Genomic DNA, 16,428 nt, shown 5'->3' with positions numbered 1-16,428 from the left:
GAAATGTATTTCTCACAGTTCTGGAGGATGAGAAGTCTAAGATCAAGGAGCTGGCACTTGTTGACTAGGGCTTTCTTGCTGTGTTCTCACATACAGAAGGCAAGCTAGCAGGATGCTCCCTGAAACCTCTTTTATTAAGGGCCTTCATCCCAGTCCTAAGAGAATCCCTCATGGCCTAGTGATCTCTTAAAGGCCCCACCTCTTGATGCTGTCACATTGGCAACACTTGAATTTGAGGTGACACATACAAGCCATAGCAAACTGAACATTTCTCCCATGCCAGATAGCACCATGTTCTTTGTCAGTAGGTGTTGGTAGAGGGCACTGCAGGATAAAGGGGCTTCTTTCACTTCTAAGATGATACTGTGACAGTTAATTTTATGTGTCAACTTGGCAGGGCCACAGGTGCCTAGCTGGGGGGTCATTTTTTTTTTTTTTTTTTTTAAGAGATGTAACTTTTGCTCTATTTTCCAATTATAAGGTCAAACATTATTCTAGGTGTTTCTCTGAGGGTGTTTTTACATGAGATTGACATTTAAAATCAATCAGTGAACTCTGAGTAATGCAGACTGCCCTCCTCGATGTTAGTGGGCTTGATCCAGTCAGGTGAAGGTCTGAAGAGAAAAAAAGACCATCCTCTTCCCAGAACAAGAGAATCCTCCAACAGATACCTTTGGACCGGACCTGCACCATCAGCTTTCCTGGGTTTCCAGCCTCCTGCCTCACACTCCAGCTTTTGGACTTGTTAGACTTAATAATAATCACACAAGCCAATCCTTTTAAGGAAGTTTGTCTGGAGAATCTTGACAAACACAAACATCTACTGACAGTTCCTGTCCAAGTTTTGCTCACACCCTAGCAAGAGGCTTCTGGCTTACCAGTCGAGAGTGTGAGGTTCTTTGCTTGTAAGACCTGATCCACCAGCTGTACACCAGCTCTGGCCCAGTGCAAGACAGGGAATTTCCCCATCACTGAGTAGGCTGTAGCCACTCTCTTCATTAGGCCTGACTTCACCATGAGGAAGGGGAGACCCTTTCAAGGGTATTCTTTCCTAGGGTACTCTCAGTCCTAGGACATCATAGCTCTCTTTCATCCCTCTTAAAAGTTAATACCATTATCGGTTAACAGTTTTTTATATTAAAATTATCCCTGTTCAAGTTAATGGTATGGTTTCTGTCTCCTGACTGGATATTAGGATACAGTATTTACTGTCTTACTTCTACTATATTATGTTTAAAGTTTTTCATAATATTTAAACTGACGTTTTGATCATTCATTAAATATTTACATAGAACAGGACAAAGGATGATTTTCCTTTGTCTACTTATTGTAAGGAAGCGTCCAAGATTTACCACCACGTCATGATTACAGATGGTCACCAACTTACGTTTTAGGATTTTTTGACTTTATGATGGGTCTATAGGGATGTAGCCCCATTTCAAGCTGAGGAGCTCCTTAGGACTTAGGAATCATACCTCTTTCACACCATGGTAAAGTTGGAAAATTGTTAAGTCAAGCTGTCATTAAGTAGGAGACTGCTATGTTGCTAACGTTATATGCATTTTTAACTTACGATGGGTTTATTGGGAATTAACCACAATGTAAATCGAGGACCATCTGTATATTGTATGATTTTTATTAATGCATTGAGAGAGATCTGTGTAAATTATCTATGACTTCAGAATATGCATATTACCTCCAACTGTGTTAACTCATGTTTTTTAAGAGACTAAGGGTATTTTCACCCTATGTGGATGTACTGTAGAATTTTTCTAAGCTACGAAAGTCTATAAATCACAAATCAACTTAAACTTTTTGGGAAATAATTTCTACTAAAGATTCGTAATCGGCGTATTCCTTCAATGACTGTACAAGTTCATCCAGTAGATAATCTCCTTGCATAAAAGTTTCAAGATCATGCAGTGTCCTGTTTATTCTGTGATCTGTGACCCGGTTCTGTGGAAAATTATATGTTCTTATTTTCTCTGATCTTCCTTTACTTCCAATCTGTATATAGAAAAAAAGATGAGATGCAGTTAGATTCGGGGCAATTTAAACCTACAAATTTAACTTATTTGGAGACTTAAGTTACTGATTTATAACATGAATCAAAATGCGAGAACCAGGTTTTAAACACTTAGAATCTCAAATTACATGGGAACATGATATAGAAAAAAGAACACGTGCTCTAAAATCAGATTTACTATCTGAATCCTGCCTCAGCCACTTCAATGTTCTATGACCTCGGGCAACTTAGTTTCCTGATCTGCAAAATACAGTGTCTACTACACAGTGATGATGACTATAGAGCCTGGCACATAGTTGCTATTCCTATAGTCACTGAATACATATAATCTCTGTGAATTAATGCAGTCATCTTCCGTGGTAACAAGGTGGTGAGTTTCCCATATTGAGGAACTCTAAAAGGCTCTGTAGTTATAAAATTAAATACCGGCCGGGCACGGTGGCTCACACTTGTAATCCCAGCACTTTGGGAGGCTGAGGTGGGTGGATCACCTGAGGTCAGGAGTTCGAGACCAGCCTGCCCAACATGGCTAAACCCTGTCTCTACTAAAAATACAAAAAGTTAGCCGGGTGTGATGGCAGGCGCCTATAATCCCAGCTACTCAGGAGGCTGCGGCAGGAGAATTGCTTGAACCCAGGAGGCGGAGGTTGCAGTCAGCCAAGATCGCACCACTGCACTCCAGCCTGGGTGACAACAGCAAAACTCCATCTCAATAACAAACAACAACAACAAAAATTAAATACCAAACAGGAAGAAAGCCAAGTTGAGTTTGCTTTCCAACTTTCTTGCATAATTAAAATTTCAAAGGATTAAAAATGAATGAGGACTCAGTATATATCTTTATTTTTAGTAACAATTAAAAGTCTGAGAAAAATACCTTTGAATATAGAAAACAGGGCAGAGGTGTAAGATTACCATCAAAGGATAGCCCTTAGACTACTTGAATTGTTTTCAACACAGATTAAAACAAATATGATACATAAAAACCGAGTTATTAAAGCTGTTATATAAAAATATTTCTATCCTTTAAAAGCATTTTTAAAATTCATTTTTTACCTGAATTTTTCTGGCATTCTGTCTTTTATTTGTTTCTTCCTCTAGATGCATGCTGTACAGTTTTGCACGTAACTTTGTCATAGCCAGCTCTTTATTTTTCAGCTGAGATCTCTCTTGTTGACATTCAGACACAACACCTGAATAGTGTTAACGAGAATTAAAAAGTTTTAATAGAAAAATCTTCTTTACTTATTATCAAGGAATACTCCTTTTCTTCCTCATCCTTTTTCTTCTTCCTTTATGAGGGGAAAAAACAGAGGACTCTAATAAAAAAGGGAGAGACTATAAGCTTAACTTTTGCAGAGTTTATCAGAATACTGAAAAATTTAAGTTTGAGCAATAGCACAAATAGCACAAAGTCTTTCTTTCTTTTTGTTGTTGTTGTTGTTTGAGATGGAGTCTCGCTCTGTCGCCCAGGCTGGAGTGCAGTGGCGCGATCTTGGCTCACTGCAAGCTCTGCCTCCCGGGTTCAAGCGATTCTCCTGCCTCAGCCTCCTGAGTAGCTGGGACTACAGGCACCCGCCACCACGCCTGGCTAATTTTTTTTTGTATTTTTAGTAGAGACGGGGTTTCACCTTGTTAGCCAGGATGGTCTCGATCTCCTGACCTCGTGATCCACCCGTCTTGGCCTCCCAAAGTGCTGAGATTACAGGTGTGAGCCACCGTGCCTAGCCTAGCACAAAGTATTTCTATACTGAAGGCATACATACTAAACAATAAGCATAAATCATTTAATACAGATTGTTTCCCCTCAGCTAGCCACCATGTTTTAAAAGTAACAACTGCTTATACAAACTAAGATATATGAAAAACCCTATTATTAGAGAAAATCACTTAATTTTTTTAGGCTATCCATTTTTTCCCCCAATTTTTGTTTCATATTCTGTATTACCTAAGATATCATCCAGTTTAACATAAGGATATTCTCATAATTAAAAGAACAAAATCATAACAATCCAGTACTGGCCTCAACCACTATTAGTTAATAGGGATTATGCCCATTTGAGATTAGTCATAGTAAGCGATTCTTGTTTCCTTTCTAGATAACTGAGATTTGCTATCCCTATGCTCTTTATCACATGTGAATCACTGTGGTGATACTTGTGAAAGACGTTTAGTTTGAGCTACAGTATACTGGAGATTTCGATGTAGTCCCTTTGCCTAACTATCTAGAATCAGATTCCCTCAAAGTATGTGAATGAACTTAATGGAAAGAAGCCCCTGCAATTATATGCAAAACTGTATATATGTTTCTGAGTAGGAGGTCCAATGCTTTCATATCATTTTTTTTAAAGGAAGCCATGTTCCCCTCCCCTGCAAAAAGGCTCAGAACCAATGATTTAGAACATTTTCTGATAAAGAACCCATGATAATTACTTCATTGTGAGAATTTTCTTTTTAAGTGTAAAACTCAGAACTCCACCTGAAAGGACCATCCACACCTTCTATAAATAGTCATTAATACAGACATTCCCTGAGTTTGGATTCCTCCCTCTTCCTCGCCTTGCAATTATTCCACAGAGTATCAGGTAAGGATTCTAAGTAAATCAAATATTTAATAACAATCCTTAGTAATATACACTTCTCTGGTAACCGAGGATCTATTTCAGTGGAAAATTAGTCAAATTATTCCAAAATTTATTTCTTTGGTGTCATATATTGAAGGAATAAGTACACACCTGTTGGAAGATGAACTATCCGGACAGCACTGTCCGTGGTATTTACATGCTGCCCCCCAGCTCCACTGGCTCGCTTAGTGTCAATTCTCAAATCTTTCGGATTAATCACCAGATTAATCTATACAGAAGAAAAGTTGGGATTTTAGAAGATTACATGTATCAACTTTATAAAGGCAAGAGTGACCCATTTATGAATATACAACATGTACAGAATTCATATATTTGGGAGGTTTAATTTTTAAGACTAGAGAGTAGCTAGAAGGATACCATTTTAAAACTTTTTTGCTTTTTGGAAGAGTAGGGAATTGAAATAGTACAGGACTGTACAGTTTTGAAAAACAAATCCTTTCTAGTCCTCAAAAACCTGGCTTCTCTTTACCCATTTCTTACCACAGAAACAGCAGAACTTGATACTATTCTGCCTACTTTTAGAACTGAATGTGTGAGCTAAGGTAAGGTTTTTTCAAATTTTTCTGAGTTTAAAGAGCCTAGCAGCAGGAAAAAAAAAAAAAAAAAGGTAGCTTGAGAACTGTGGGAAGGGTCTGTTTCGTTTTATTTCAAACATATTTGGAGGCAAAGATGAGCCAAATGGAAATGGGAGTGGCCAAGAAGTCATGAGTCTCAATTCCTCAACACATTGGGTCTGAGGTCAAGGTAATGCTTTGTCCTGGGAGCCACCATAAAAAGCACTGTTTCATGAACAACTAAGAACCATTCTGTGACATCTCTGCAATGCTGGCAGTAAGAATCCTACCATTCCCTGGGCCTTCTACCTCTGTCTCCCTGTGTGACTCCCTCTTATGGTTGCTAGAGGAATTAGATGATACATGGACCTCAGGCTCTCATCTTTTCCTGAAAACTTCCACCCCAAGATGCTTAAACATAAGTGACTAGGTTTCTAGGTGTCACCCCTGCCATTTATTCTACTTTACTCTCTCCCTTAACTGCTTAGTTTCTCACCTACGATTCACACAAAAATTACATCTAAAGAAACTAATAAGACCTAAAGAAAGGAACTCCATTAAACTTATTACAGAGCCAAATAGCACTTTTTCCCAAAATTAGCATAGGAACTACTAAGAGTTCCTTCTCAAAGCATTCACACTTCATTCTGAAAAATAAGTCAGATATCTCCTATCACTTTTCAGCAGAAGGGAAATGAGGCAAAACAGAACTCCTACACTAAGTTATCTTAAAAATACAGACGGAGAATTTGCTTTGTGAGAATAAAGTATACTCATTTTGAACAGTATAACAATATACTTTCATTTTAATGTAACTGGGTTATGAAGCAGCAATTCTGTTAAGTAATTACCTTTGTTAAATAGGATTGTTGCTGTTAATACCCCACAAACCAGTCACACAAGGCAGAAGTCATTATAAAGGCAACCAGTCCATATTTAAATTGGTTATTATTTCACCCACAGAGATGATCTCACAATAACTACTTATTAGGAAAATACTAATATGCAGACAATGCAACATTGTATCATTTATAAATCCTTAATTTTTTAGCATTATAAAATTATATTTTTTAGACTGAGATAATATGCAACTCAAAATACACAAGGAAGACCAAATAGATACTCAATTCAGTAAACTCTGAATGTTACTCTGGGGATAAGGCACTGTGCTAGGCCCAGGATTCCAAGGAGAGGGGTTTATGCCTTACCTCAGTAGGCTGGGGTAATATTGCTACAGTCATGGTGCTAGTATGGACGCGGCCTTGCTTTTCTGTCTTTGGCACTCTTTGTACTCTGTGAACACCTCCTTCAAATTTCATGTGCCTATAGGCTTCTGAACCCCCAATGCTGGCAGATGCATGTCTAAGGCCACCTTGAAAATACAAGGAAATAGAATTATTTTTATTATTCCCACCATTTATAAATAATTGACCATCACATCTACTATCTTGAGGTATATTTTTAAAGTCATAAAAGGAGATAAACATGGAGACTGTAAAACATATTAAAATATTCAGTGTTTTAATATTTATATTTACTGCTTACAAGTACTAAACAAAGCATTTATGGGGCTAATCAACTGACATCAGTAACACGTCTAAGACTACTTTTAAATACTGTTAGCAATTCAATGGTTAGTATTATTGAAAGACTCTCCATTAGATTTTATAGGTCATCTCAAAATTATTGTATTTGCATTCAAATTTATTAGGTAAATGATGAGCATAAAACTACATAAGCATCCTTACAGATAAGTTCTAAAGCCTAGTCATGGTCTTTCCAACTCTCCTAAACACTTTACCCGAAACAAAATGAATAGTTTACTGACCTAGTTCACTTGGAAAATATTCCAGGGTTTCAAAATGCCATCTTTTAAATGCAGCATATTGCTGATACATATCAAATATCTCTGAAGTAAACAACATTGCCTCCTGACCTCCAACTCCTGCAGTTACTTCCAGGATCAAATCATTTTCATCTGTTTCTTCTGAGGGAACCAAAAGTAAGATAATCTGTAAATATAAAAATATCACCCCTCCTATAATTAAGATTTAAAATTTACCAAAAAATAAAAAAAGCTAAATGATTCAGGAATTTTAAATATTTAACTTAAGTTTCGCCAAGCAAATAATGTAATATTGCTGAGTACTGTTCAACCACCTTGCCAATTAGAACTGTATAATGTGTAACTTCCATAAAGTATTAATGTTACAACCATATTACAAATGCTGTTAAGATTCAGCTAAAACTTCAGGCTTGTTTTATTGTCTGTTGGAGTTCTTGTATGCTTTATATCAGTTCTCTCTTCAGTTAATAAGAACTAAGTACTTGCTGTGATTAGGAGATTATACTGTTGTAGAAAGCAAAAGAAGATTCTAGATCCATCTTCTTGAAAATTAAGGCCTAGTATGACAGAAAACCAAAAACACTCAAAACTGCATTTGTATTATTTTAAGATTTCTCATTATGGAAGAGAAACTTGTAATTTTGAAACTAAAAAGGCTCTGAGAGATTATCTGGTCCAATTCTTTAATTATACATGTAAAGGAAACAGAGCTTAACAGAGATTAAATGACTTGTTTAAGGGCAAAGTGTTAGTTACTGGCCAAGCAGGCACAAGAACACAAACCTTTGTGCCTAGATCAGTCTTCCCTCCATTACAATAGTATGTTTCTAATCAAGGGGATCTAGAACAAAGACTTCTTAGATTAGGTCAATTAATAAGAAAAGCTACCAACATTTTATTGGTTCTTTAATATATGGCAGGCATTCTAAGCACTGTACATACTTTAATTCTTAAAACAATCTTGGGTAAGTATTATTGACAGTTCTACCTTAAGATGTGAAACTAACTTTACAGGGGTTGAATAATCTAGTGGCTTGAGATTACCCAACTGAAAAGTAAGTGGAAGAGCTAGAATTGAGCCTGAATATACCTGAGTACACTACTATCACACTTGACATTGGTCAGAAGCTATGCTAGTTACTACTTTTTCATCTCTCCAGCATATGCCAATACAACATTATCATTCAAATTTTGAATAAATAATGGATTTTACTTCTGTTTGTTGATTACTAGACACTGAACAGGAACATTTAATACACATATCCTTGTTATTCACACAAAATTTAATTTAGAAAATGGGTAAAACGCGAGCTACACTATACTTTTCACCTTATAGTGGAATTCTCCCCCTCTAACATAGGTTATAGGAACATTAATTTTTAGTAATTTTCACATTTGGCTAAAGGGGAAGCAGATGCTCAAAAATAAGTACCCCCTTTCCTGGCTCCTTCCTTACCTAACATATTCTTTCACTTATCCCCAGAGGTAATTGCTGTCAACCTTTAGTCTCTGCTTTACAGAATTAGCAAAGAGTGGCTCTAATTTCATATAATTATTCTTCATTAACTGTATATGTTCTGTAATTCACAAAGATTTACAACCAAAGCAGTGTAATCCAATTCTTAAAATCATGAGGGCTTACTCTAGGTCTGGCATTCTAAATAGTGTCAGAGATGCAAAATAAATATTCCTGGCCCTGAGGAGCTCACAGTGTACTATCACTCTACCAGGGGACTTCAAGAAGTTGTATTTCAAAGTTATTTTGTAACAAACTCGTGCTAACTTGTTATAACAAGTCACAGGCTCTACTTTGAGGTACTAAAAAGGGTATCAGTTTGCAAAGAGCCCCATCAGAGCAATATGAACTCTGCTAAAATTGAAGCAAGAACAAACATTAAATTGCTGGTGAAGCTTAGGTGGAAGAATGGTGAAACCACTGATGCTTTATTAAAAGTTTATGGGGATGATGCCTTGAAGAAATCAGCAGTTTACAAATGGATAACTCGTTTTAAGTAGAAACAAGATGATGTTGAAGAAGTCCACAGTGGCAGACCATCCACATCAATTTGTGAGGAAAAATATTATCTTATTCGTGCCCTAATTGAAGAAGACTGATGATTAACAGCAGAAACAATAGTACACCACAGACATCTCAACTGGTTCAGCTTATAAAATTCTGACAAAAAAATTAAAGGTGAGAAAACTTTCCACTGGATGGGTGCCAGAACCTTTGCATGCAGATCAGCTGGAGGCAAGAGCAGAACTTTCAATAGAAATTTTAAACAAATTGGATCAAGATCCTAAAGCATTTCTTTGAATTGTAACCGGAAGTGAAACATGGCTTTACCAGTATGATCCTGGAGACAAAGTACAATCAAAACAATGGCCACCAAGAGGTGGAAGAGGTCCAGTCAAAGCAAAAGCAGACTGGCTAGGGGCAAAGGTCATGGCAATAGTCTTTGGGGATTCTCAAGGCACCTTGCTTATTAACATTCTGGAGGGCCAAAGAACAGCATCTGCTTACTATGAGGGTTTTGAGAAAGTTAGCCAGAGTTTTAGCAAAATACCAGGGACAGCTTCACCAGAGTCCTCTCCTACACAAATGCTCCTGCTCATTCCTCTCATCAAACAGGCAATTTTGAGAGCTTCAATGGGAAATCCATAGGCACTCATGTTACAGTCCTTATTTGGCTCCTCTTTTTTGTTTCCCGATCTTAAAAAATTTGTAAAGGGTACCCATTGTTCTTTAGTTAATAATATAAAAAAGACTACATTGACATGGTTAAATTCCCAGGACCCTCAGTTCTTTAGGGATGCATTAAATGCTGGTATATCACCTTTTTGCTTAGAAAAGTGTCTTGAACTTGATAGCTGGTGGCACTTATGTCAATAAATTAAAGTTTATATATATATTTTTATCTTTTAATTCCAGTTTTCCACACTTTTGAAGTCCTTTCATATAACCTCTTCTGCCCCATGTCTACCTCTCCAGCCTTCTTAAAAAAAAAAAAAAAAAAAGGGAAGATACGCCACTATTTCACTGCCTTTCCAGAAAATACTATCACTGTGACATTTATCTTTCTGTGAGAGCTCTACAGTACTTTTAATATGATGAAAACAGGACCATGTGAAGTTTGTTCTTTAAAAACCAGTTTATTGATAGTCATAATCATTTCAAAATGTATGCATATATCAAAACATCACATCATATACCTTAAAATATATGCAATTTTGGGGGTCAATTTATACCTCAATAAATCTAGAAAATAAATTTTAAAAACCCAGTTTATTCTAAACAGTAACAAGCTCGTCACTTCTTTGTTTTTATAAACCTTTAATAAACTTTAATGCCTAAGAATAGCACAAATGCTTTATTCTTTGCAGAAATATCATACCTGATGCTTCAGCTGAGTTATTTCTTTTTGACACAAAGTTATTTCATTCTCTGCAAGTTTCCTTAAATCTTCATTCTCATCTAGGAAAAAAAGGGCAGAAGTTAACGTTTTCCTTAATTAGTGTTAAACTGCCAGCAGACTTCTAGGAAATAGTTTTATGGTTATTATAGCTGAAGGGAAAAATAAAATGTCTATCTTGTCCTTTCAATAAATGCCATTCAATAAATGCCTTTCAATCAATTTCACCATTTCATACATTAGTTTTCATAAGCATGTAAGTATAAAATTTTTTTTTCTGACAAAGTACAAGTACAAATTTCTATAAAAATATAAAGAAGCTAAACTCTTCCATAATTTCATCTCCATGAAATATTCACCTTAATAAATATGCTTTTAGACTTCCAACTTAGACTGTACAATAACGAATGCATTTAGCTAATAAGACAGAAGGGTGACAGAAGATTACACCAGTAAAACTAAAATTCAATTAAAAAGTAGAAATTTATTCTCTTATAAGCAAATGTTTCATTAGTATTTTAGTATCCACCCAAAAACATTTATTAGATTCTGCCTAATGTATACAGAATGTTTATATGAAGTACTCCTCTCTCTCTCTCTCTCTGGCTTTACCTTTATTGTTGTTTCATCTTTGAATTTTCATTTTTACCTTATAAAACATACTTTCTCATTCCTCTACCCTACAGATGATATGCAGCCTACATAAAGGAGGAGGAAAGGGAAAATTTCTGGCTATTAACAAATTGTTCTCTCTATTGAAAGTTCAAACCCTTACAAAGCATCAGTTTGTATGCTTGTCTATTAAGAACCAACCATGCTGGGAAGTGGGATAATACATATATAAGACCTGCCCTCAAGAAAGCATTATAGATAATTTTAGTCTTTATATTTTTCTAGAAGAGAAAAACAAAAAACAACCTAAACCCCATGTGACATGGTTTGGCTGTGTCCCCACCCAAATCTCATTTTGATTTGTAGCTCCCACAGTTCCCACCTGTTGTGGGAGGGACCCAGTGGGAGGTAACTGAATCATGGGGGCAGGTATTTCCCGTGCTGTTCTCATGATAGTGAATAAGTCTTACAAGATCTGATGGTTTTATAAAGAAGAGTTCCCCTGTACAAGTTCTCTCTCTTGTCTGCTGCCATGTAAGACGTGCCTTTTGCCTTCCACCATGATTGGGAGGCCTCCCCAGCCACGTGGAACTGTGAGTCTATTAAACCTCTTTTTCTTAAAAATTACCCTGTCTTGGGTATGTCTTTATCAGCAGTGTGAAAACAGACTAATACACTATGTGATTAAATATTAAAACAGTTGCACCTTGAAGGAATCTGTTGGGCAGAAAAAGGAAAGAAAGATTAACTCAAGGAGAGAGAATAACAACAGCAAAACTGAGATAAGCAAGTACAGGAAGCACTGCTGAAAATTATTTTGGCAAGCATATGGTATGGAAGAAATTTGGTAGAATGGAAAATGTGTTGAGTTAGGAAAAGCAAAAATGAATTCTAGCCCTAGCTTAATCGCTAAGGTACTGTTAGGGCAACAGGCTCAACTTCTCTCAGTTATGACAAGAATGAAATGAAAGTTCTGAGCTGGATGATCTCTAAGGTGCCTTTCAGTTCTGCAAAGCTAAGGAGATTGGAACTGGAGTCTAGAAGTAATTTAATTTTAATACTATATTTTATTTAACCCAATATGCTCCAAATATTATTTCAACATGTAATTAACATAAAAATATTACTTTTTATACCAAGTGTTTGAAATCTGTATGTATTTTACACTTACACACCTCAATTCAGACTAGCCACCAAAATAGCTCAACAGCTGTGTGGCTACTGGCTACCATATTGGACAGCGCAGCTCTAAAGGGTTTAGAATGAGGAGTTACTCACAGGCAATGGTAATATACTACTTCTTTAATTTATCTTGAATATTATAAATCAATATATGTTTACTGGACACCTACTATGTGCCTGCCTTCCCCTTTGCCTACAAAGATGTTTATGGTTTCCCATTCTAAATGAGTCCTTTTCTTTTCAACCCTTTAAGTAGCTGCTTATTGTCACCCCTCTTTTCCCACCCAGATTTCTGGAGATAAAATGCCATTTTTATTACTTTTCTCTTGTTAACTCTAATTTACTTCTCAAGCTGTTACACTGGATTCTATAATCATATCAAGACTATTTTTATTCAAGTTACCAATGACAAAATTGCCAAATCTAAAGACTTATTTCAGTGTGAGCTGAAAAGGCTGAGTTTTAGCTTTCTATGTCAGGTACTGAGGATTTTTTTTTTTTTTTTTTTTTTTTTTTTTGAGGCAGGGTCTTGCGCTGTCACCCAGGCTGGAGTGCACTGGCACCATCTTGGCTCACTGCAACTTCCACCTCCCGGGTTCAAGCGATTCTCCCACCTCAGCCTCTCAAGTAGCTGGGACCACAGGCATGCACCACCATGCCCAGCTAATTTTGCATTGTTTGTAGAGACAGGGTTTTGCCATGTTGCCCAGGCTGGTCTCGAACTCCTGGGCTCAAGTGATCCGCCCACCTGAGCCTCTCAAGGTGCTGGGATTAGAGGCGTGAGCCATCACGCCTGGCCAAGGATCTCTTCTTGAAATTTTCTATTGGCTTCTACAGCTTCATTTATTTATCTACTTCAAGGTCACAAAGCTCTGGCTGTTTTTTTCTTGACCTTGTATAGCCTTCTTCTCTGCCTGCTCCTCAAACACTGTGTATTTCTGGCCTTGTTAGACTTGTTTCTATCTTAACACATTTTCCCTGAGTGTTCTCATCTACTTCTAAGGTTTAATTTACCATATACTGTATATCTCGAGAGCTCTCATATGATTATTTGGGCTCAATTTTTCTCCTATGTCAGTAATTGTTTCTCCTAGACTAGTACAGATATCTTTATTGGAATTCCTTTTCACAGGTATTTTTAACTTAATATGGCATTCAATGCAAAACTCATCTTTTTAAAAAATTCGGTCCAACTTTTATACTTTCATCTTAATTAACAGTACCACTTGTGCTGAAGCCAGAAACCTAAGACTTTTCTTAGAACTAACTCTCTCCTTCATCCTTCTCAGGGCATAAGCCACTAAATCCTAACTTGTTCCTCAAAATGTTTTGTGAGTCAGACCTATGCCTATCACCATTTCTTCTTTGGATTGTTTCAACTGCCTCCTCCCTGGCCTGTCAGTCACCAGGGTTTCTGGAGAATACTCCAATTCATCCTCAGCGCATGCCACCATTAACTTTTCTTTACAAAGACGTGAATTCTCTGCTTAAAAACATATGCTAACTTTCCATGGTCTATAAAAAATAAATCCAAATTCTTTGTCTTGCAAGGTTCTTAACTATTTTTCTGGCTTCATGTTTCTATGATATCATCTCCCACCTATTCTATACTTAGGCCATACTGAATTTCCCAATTTAGTACCTTTACCCACGTCTAGGTCTGAGATTCTGAGTCCTAAGTCTGCTATTAACAAGCACTGCCCTGATACTACTGCAAATGGGTCTCCACACCACACTTTGAGAAACACCGCTGTGGAGCCCATCACAGGGACAGTGCCTTAATTATCCTTGCTGAGGTAATGAGCTCTTGCCCGAGTCCACAACTAATAAGCATGTAAAAGGGGGCACAGCACCGTGGCAAAGGAGCACAAGACAGCCCACAGGAGAGGATGGGATCAAACAGCACGTAATGATGTCCTGATCTCTGATCCAAAATAAAAACGGCTGCAAGTGAGTAAAGAGTTTCAAACTCGGGCAGTGTGGGCAGTGGAAAAGTCAAACGAAGAGTCAAGAATGTGCTCTGACGCCTCTCCCCCGGGCCTGACCCTTACCGTGCAGCAAGTGCTCAGTCTCCCGCAGCTCCTGCTCCTTCTCGTTCAGCAGTTTGATCACCGCCAGCAACTCGGGCCTCCTGACCTTCAGATGGGCTTCAGACCCCGTCTGGCGCTCGAGGAAGGTCCGCAAGGGCCCGCCCCGGGCGAACAGCTCCTCAAGCGGCGGGCTACCGGAGCTCAGGGGCCGGCGGGCTGGGCCAACGGCCCCGCGGGGCCAGAGCCACCGGGCAGCGCCCCACAGAACCCGGGACCGCATCTTTAGGCCGAGACCGATGACCCTGACCGGAACCGGAAGTACCGGACAGAGCAGGCCTCGCGACAACACCCGGAACTTAGAGATAGGGGTGAGAGCTCACCAAGCCCCGCCCAGCGCAAGCGGTGTTTTTTAAAAGGATTTTCCGGAAGCCTTGGCGGGAACTTCCTGCCGAGCGTGAGAACGCTGCGAACTTCCTGGAGGCCAAAAGTTGAGGGGGCTGAGCGGAGCGTGATTGGGACGGGGCGGGCCTGGGAGATCTTGGGCGCCTCCTCTGAAAGCCTCTTCTTAGGTACCCGGTTGACGGGTGACGTGTTGGGCCGGAAAGGGAGAGCAGCAAATTGCCCCTCTGTTTTCTGATAGTGAGGATTTCTTTCCCATGCCCTGAGTCGGGGCCTCCAGAGCCGCAGTGGAGGGCAGTCGAGGGTCCGCTGCAGGGCGGAGGTCACGGCCGCGCCAGTCGTCAGTCTCCAGTGCAGGGCTGCCGCTGAGTCTTCCAGAGCGAGTTTTATTACGGACAGGCGTGTGTTTATTCCTCCTCCTTTTTTTCCTGCTTACGTTTCTGTTGTCCATGGTGGGTCAGGTTCGTGTTAATAAGGACGTGACAAGTGTATTATGAGATAACCACTGAATGAATTTGCACAATAGACATGCGTGCCCTTCATCTGCCATATCATTTACTTGCTTTCAAAGGACTTTGTTATTCACCTGCCCATTCATTTTCACTTAGTCCCACTTACCGTCAGCTTTTTAAAGCGGTGGAGTGATTCCGTGTTACAGCAACCTACAGCCCAACAAAGCCTTCAGATATCTGCCTCCAAGAGTCCAACCCTCATCCCTTTCCAAAAAACTGGTAGTGGATAGGTGCCAGCAATACTGACATTTATTGGCACAATGCTTTGCACTTTTCAAAAGACCTGTTCACAGCTCAACGGAGAAATAGATATGAGGGAATAAACACAACCAAGACAGTCCTGGGAATGCAAGGGCTAAACGCTCAATCTGAGAACTGCCACTACCTAACTGGTTTGGGCAGCGTCTACTAAATGTTATTTCACTGTTGAGAGAGGTGATGTATCTGAAGAACGAAACTTCTGATTTATTCATAAAAAATAAAATGGTAAAAAATGGGAGCCCTTATCAAGGTTAAAATATCCTTAGGTCATCTAATCGAAACTCTTGAGGTTAAGTATAAAAATTCTTAGAAAATACGTTTGCATTGCCTCTCTCTTTTCATCTCTTAGCACGGTAACAAATGCAGAGTGAGTGGAAGAATGAAATGACTCTTCAAACATCAGGAAGCAAAAATAGTTTTTTGCTACTTAAAGCCTCCACCTAATTATCTCAGTTCTTTTCGCTTTGTGTATTCAAGCTACACAACTTTATACAATCGTTCTGCTGTTGAAACCCATTTTATTTTAATCCTGATCTGAGGATAGAACAGGACTGATCAGGATGTTTTTATCTCTATTAGAACAATTGTTTCCCAAGTCTGAACTTAACTTTGAATTTATTTTAACCATGGAAATGGTGAGAATCACTTGAACTCAACATGGTATATCTCTCAGTTGAGTTCTCAGAACATAAGTCATTTCAACAATATATTTTATTACTTATAAAAGATACAAAATTTTAATAATTAAAACCTTACAGAACAATGTAAAGGATCTAGCCAGAATTTATTTTCCCCCAAGTGCATAAGCAATTTAACACATAGAAGTGTACCTTTTATTCCTATAGTGTTATACCAATGAGGAAACAGTAACTTTCTAAGGATACATTGTTGAATTCTTTATTAATTCAAAACATTTTAAGAAAGTCAGTGTAATGCATATGCATTTTA

The 16,428-nt window shown here is 38.2% G+C and overlaps 1 protein-coding gene across 2 annotated transcripts; it reads right to left on the bottom strand.

The window, feature by feature from the left end:
- Positions 1–1,618: 1,618 nt before the first annotated feature.
- On the bottom strand, positions 1,619–14,612 carry LOC116463164 (peptide chain release factor 1-like, mitochondrial). Of its 2 annotated transcripts, none has more exons than XM_032146142.2 (7): positions 14,330–14,612; positions 10,467–10,546; positions 7,054–7,237; positions 6,434–6,597; positions 4,762–4,879; positions 3,083–3,219; positions 1,619–2,007 (listed from the first exon to the last, which is right to left on the bottom strand). In XM_032146142.2, the coding sequence occupies exons 1-7, from the start codon at positions 14,586–14,588 to the stop codon at positions 1,807–1,809; spliced, it is 1,143 nt and encodes a 380-aa protein (XP_032002033.1). In that variant the 5' UTR covers positions 14,589–14,612; the 3' UTR covers positions 1,619–1,806. The 2 variants fall into 2 exon arrangements, with proteins under 2 accessions (XP_032002033.1, XP_032002036.1); XM_032146145.2 differs by having other exon boundaries at positions 7,054–7,212; positions 14,330–14,379.
- Positions 14,613–16,428: the final 1,816 nt, after the last annotated feature.

Source organism: Hylobates moloch, unplaced genomic scaffold, assembly GCF_009828535.3.
Source record: "Hylobates moloch isolate HMO894 unplaced genomic scaffold, HMol_V3 SCAFFOLD_28, whole genome shotgun sequence".
Taxonomy (NCBI): domain Eukaryota; kingdom Metazoa; phylum Chordata; class Mammalia; order Primates; family Hylobatidae; genus Hylobates; species Hylobates moloch.
This window is presented reverse-complemented; position numbering and strand designations above follow the sequence as displayed.

Coding starts and splice junctions, on each gene's coding strand:
- LOC116463164 (XM_032146142.2), bottom strand. CDS start 14,588: ATGCGGTCCCGGGTTCTGTGGGGCGCTGCCCGGTGGCTCTGGCCCCGC. Junction 10,547..14,329: donor GACTGAGCACTTGCTGCACG/GTAAGGGTCAGG, acceptor TTTTTTTCCTAG/ATGAGAATGAAGATTTAAGG. Junction 3,220..4,761: donor GATAGTTCATCTTCCAACAG/GTGTGTACTTAT, acceptor AACACTATTCAG/GTGTTGTGTCTGAATGTCAA.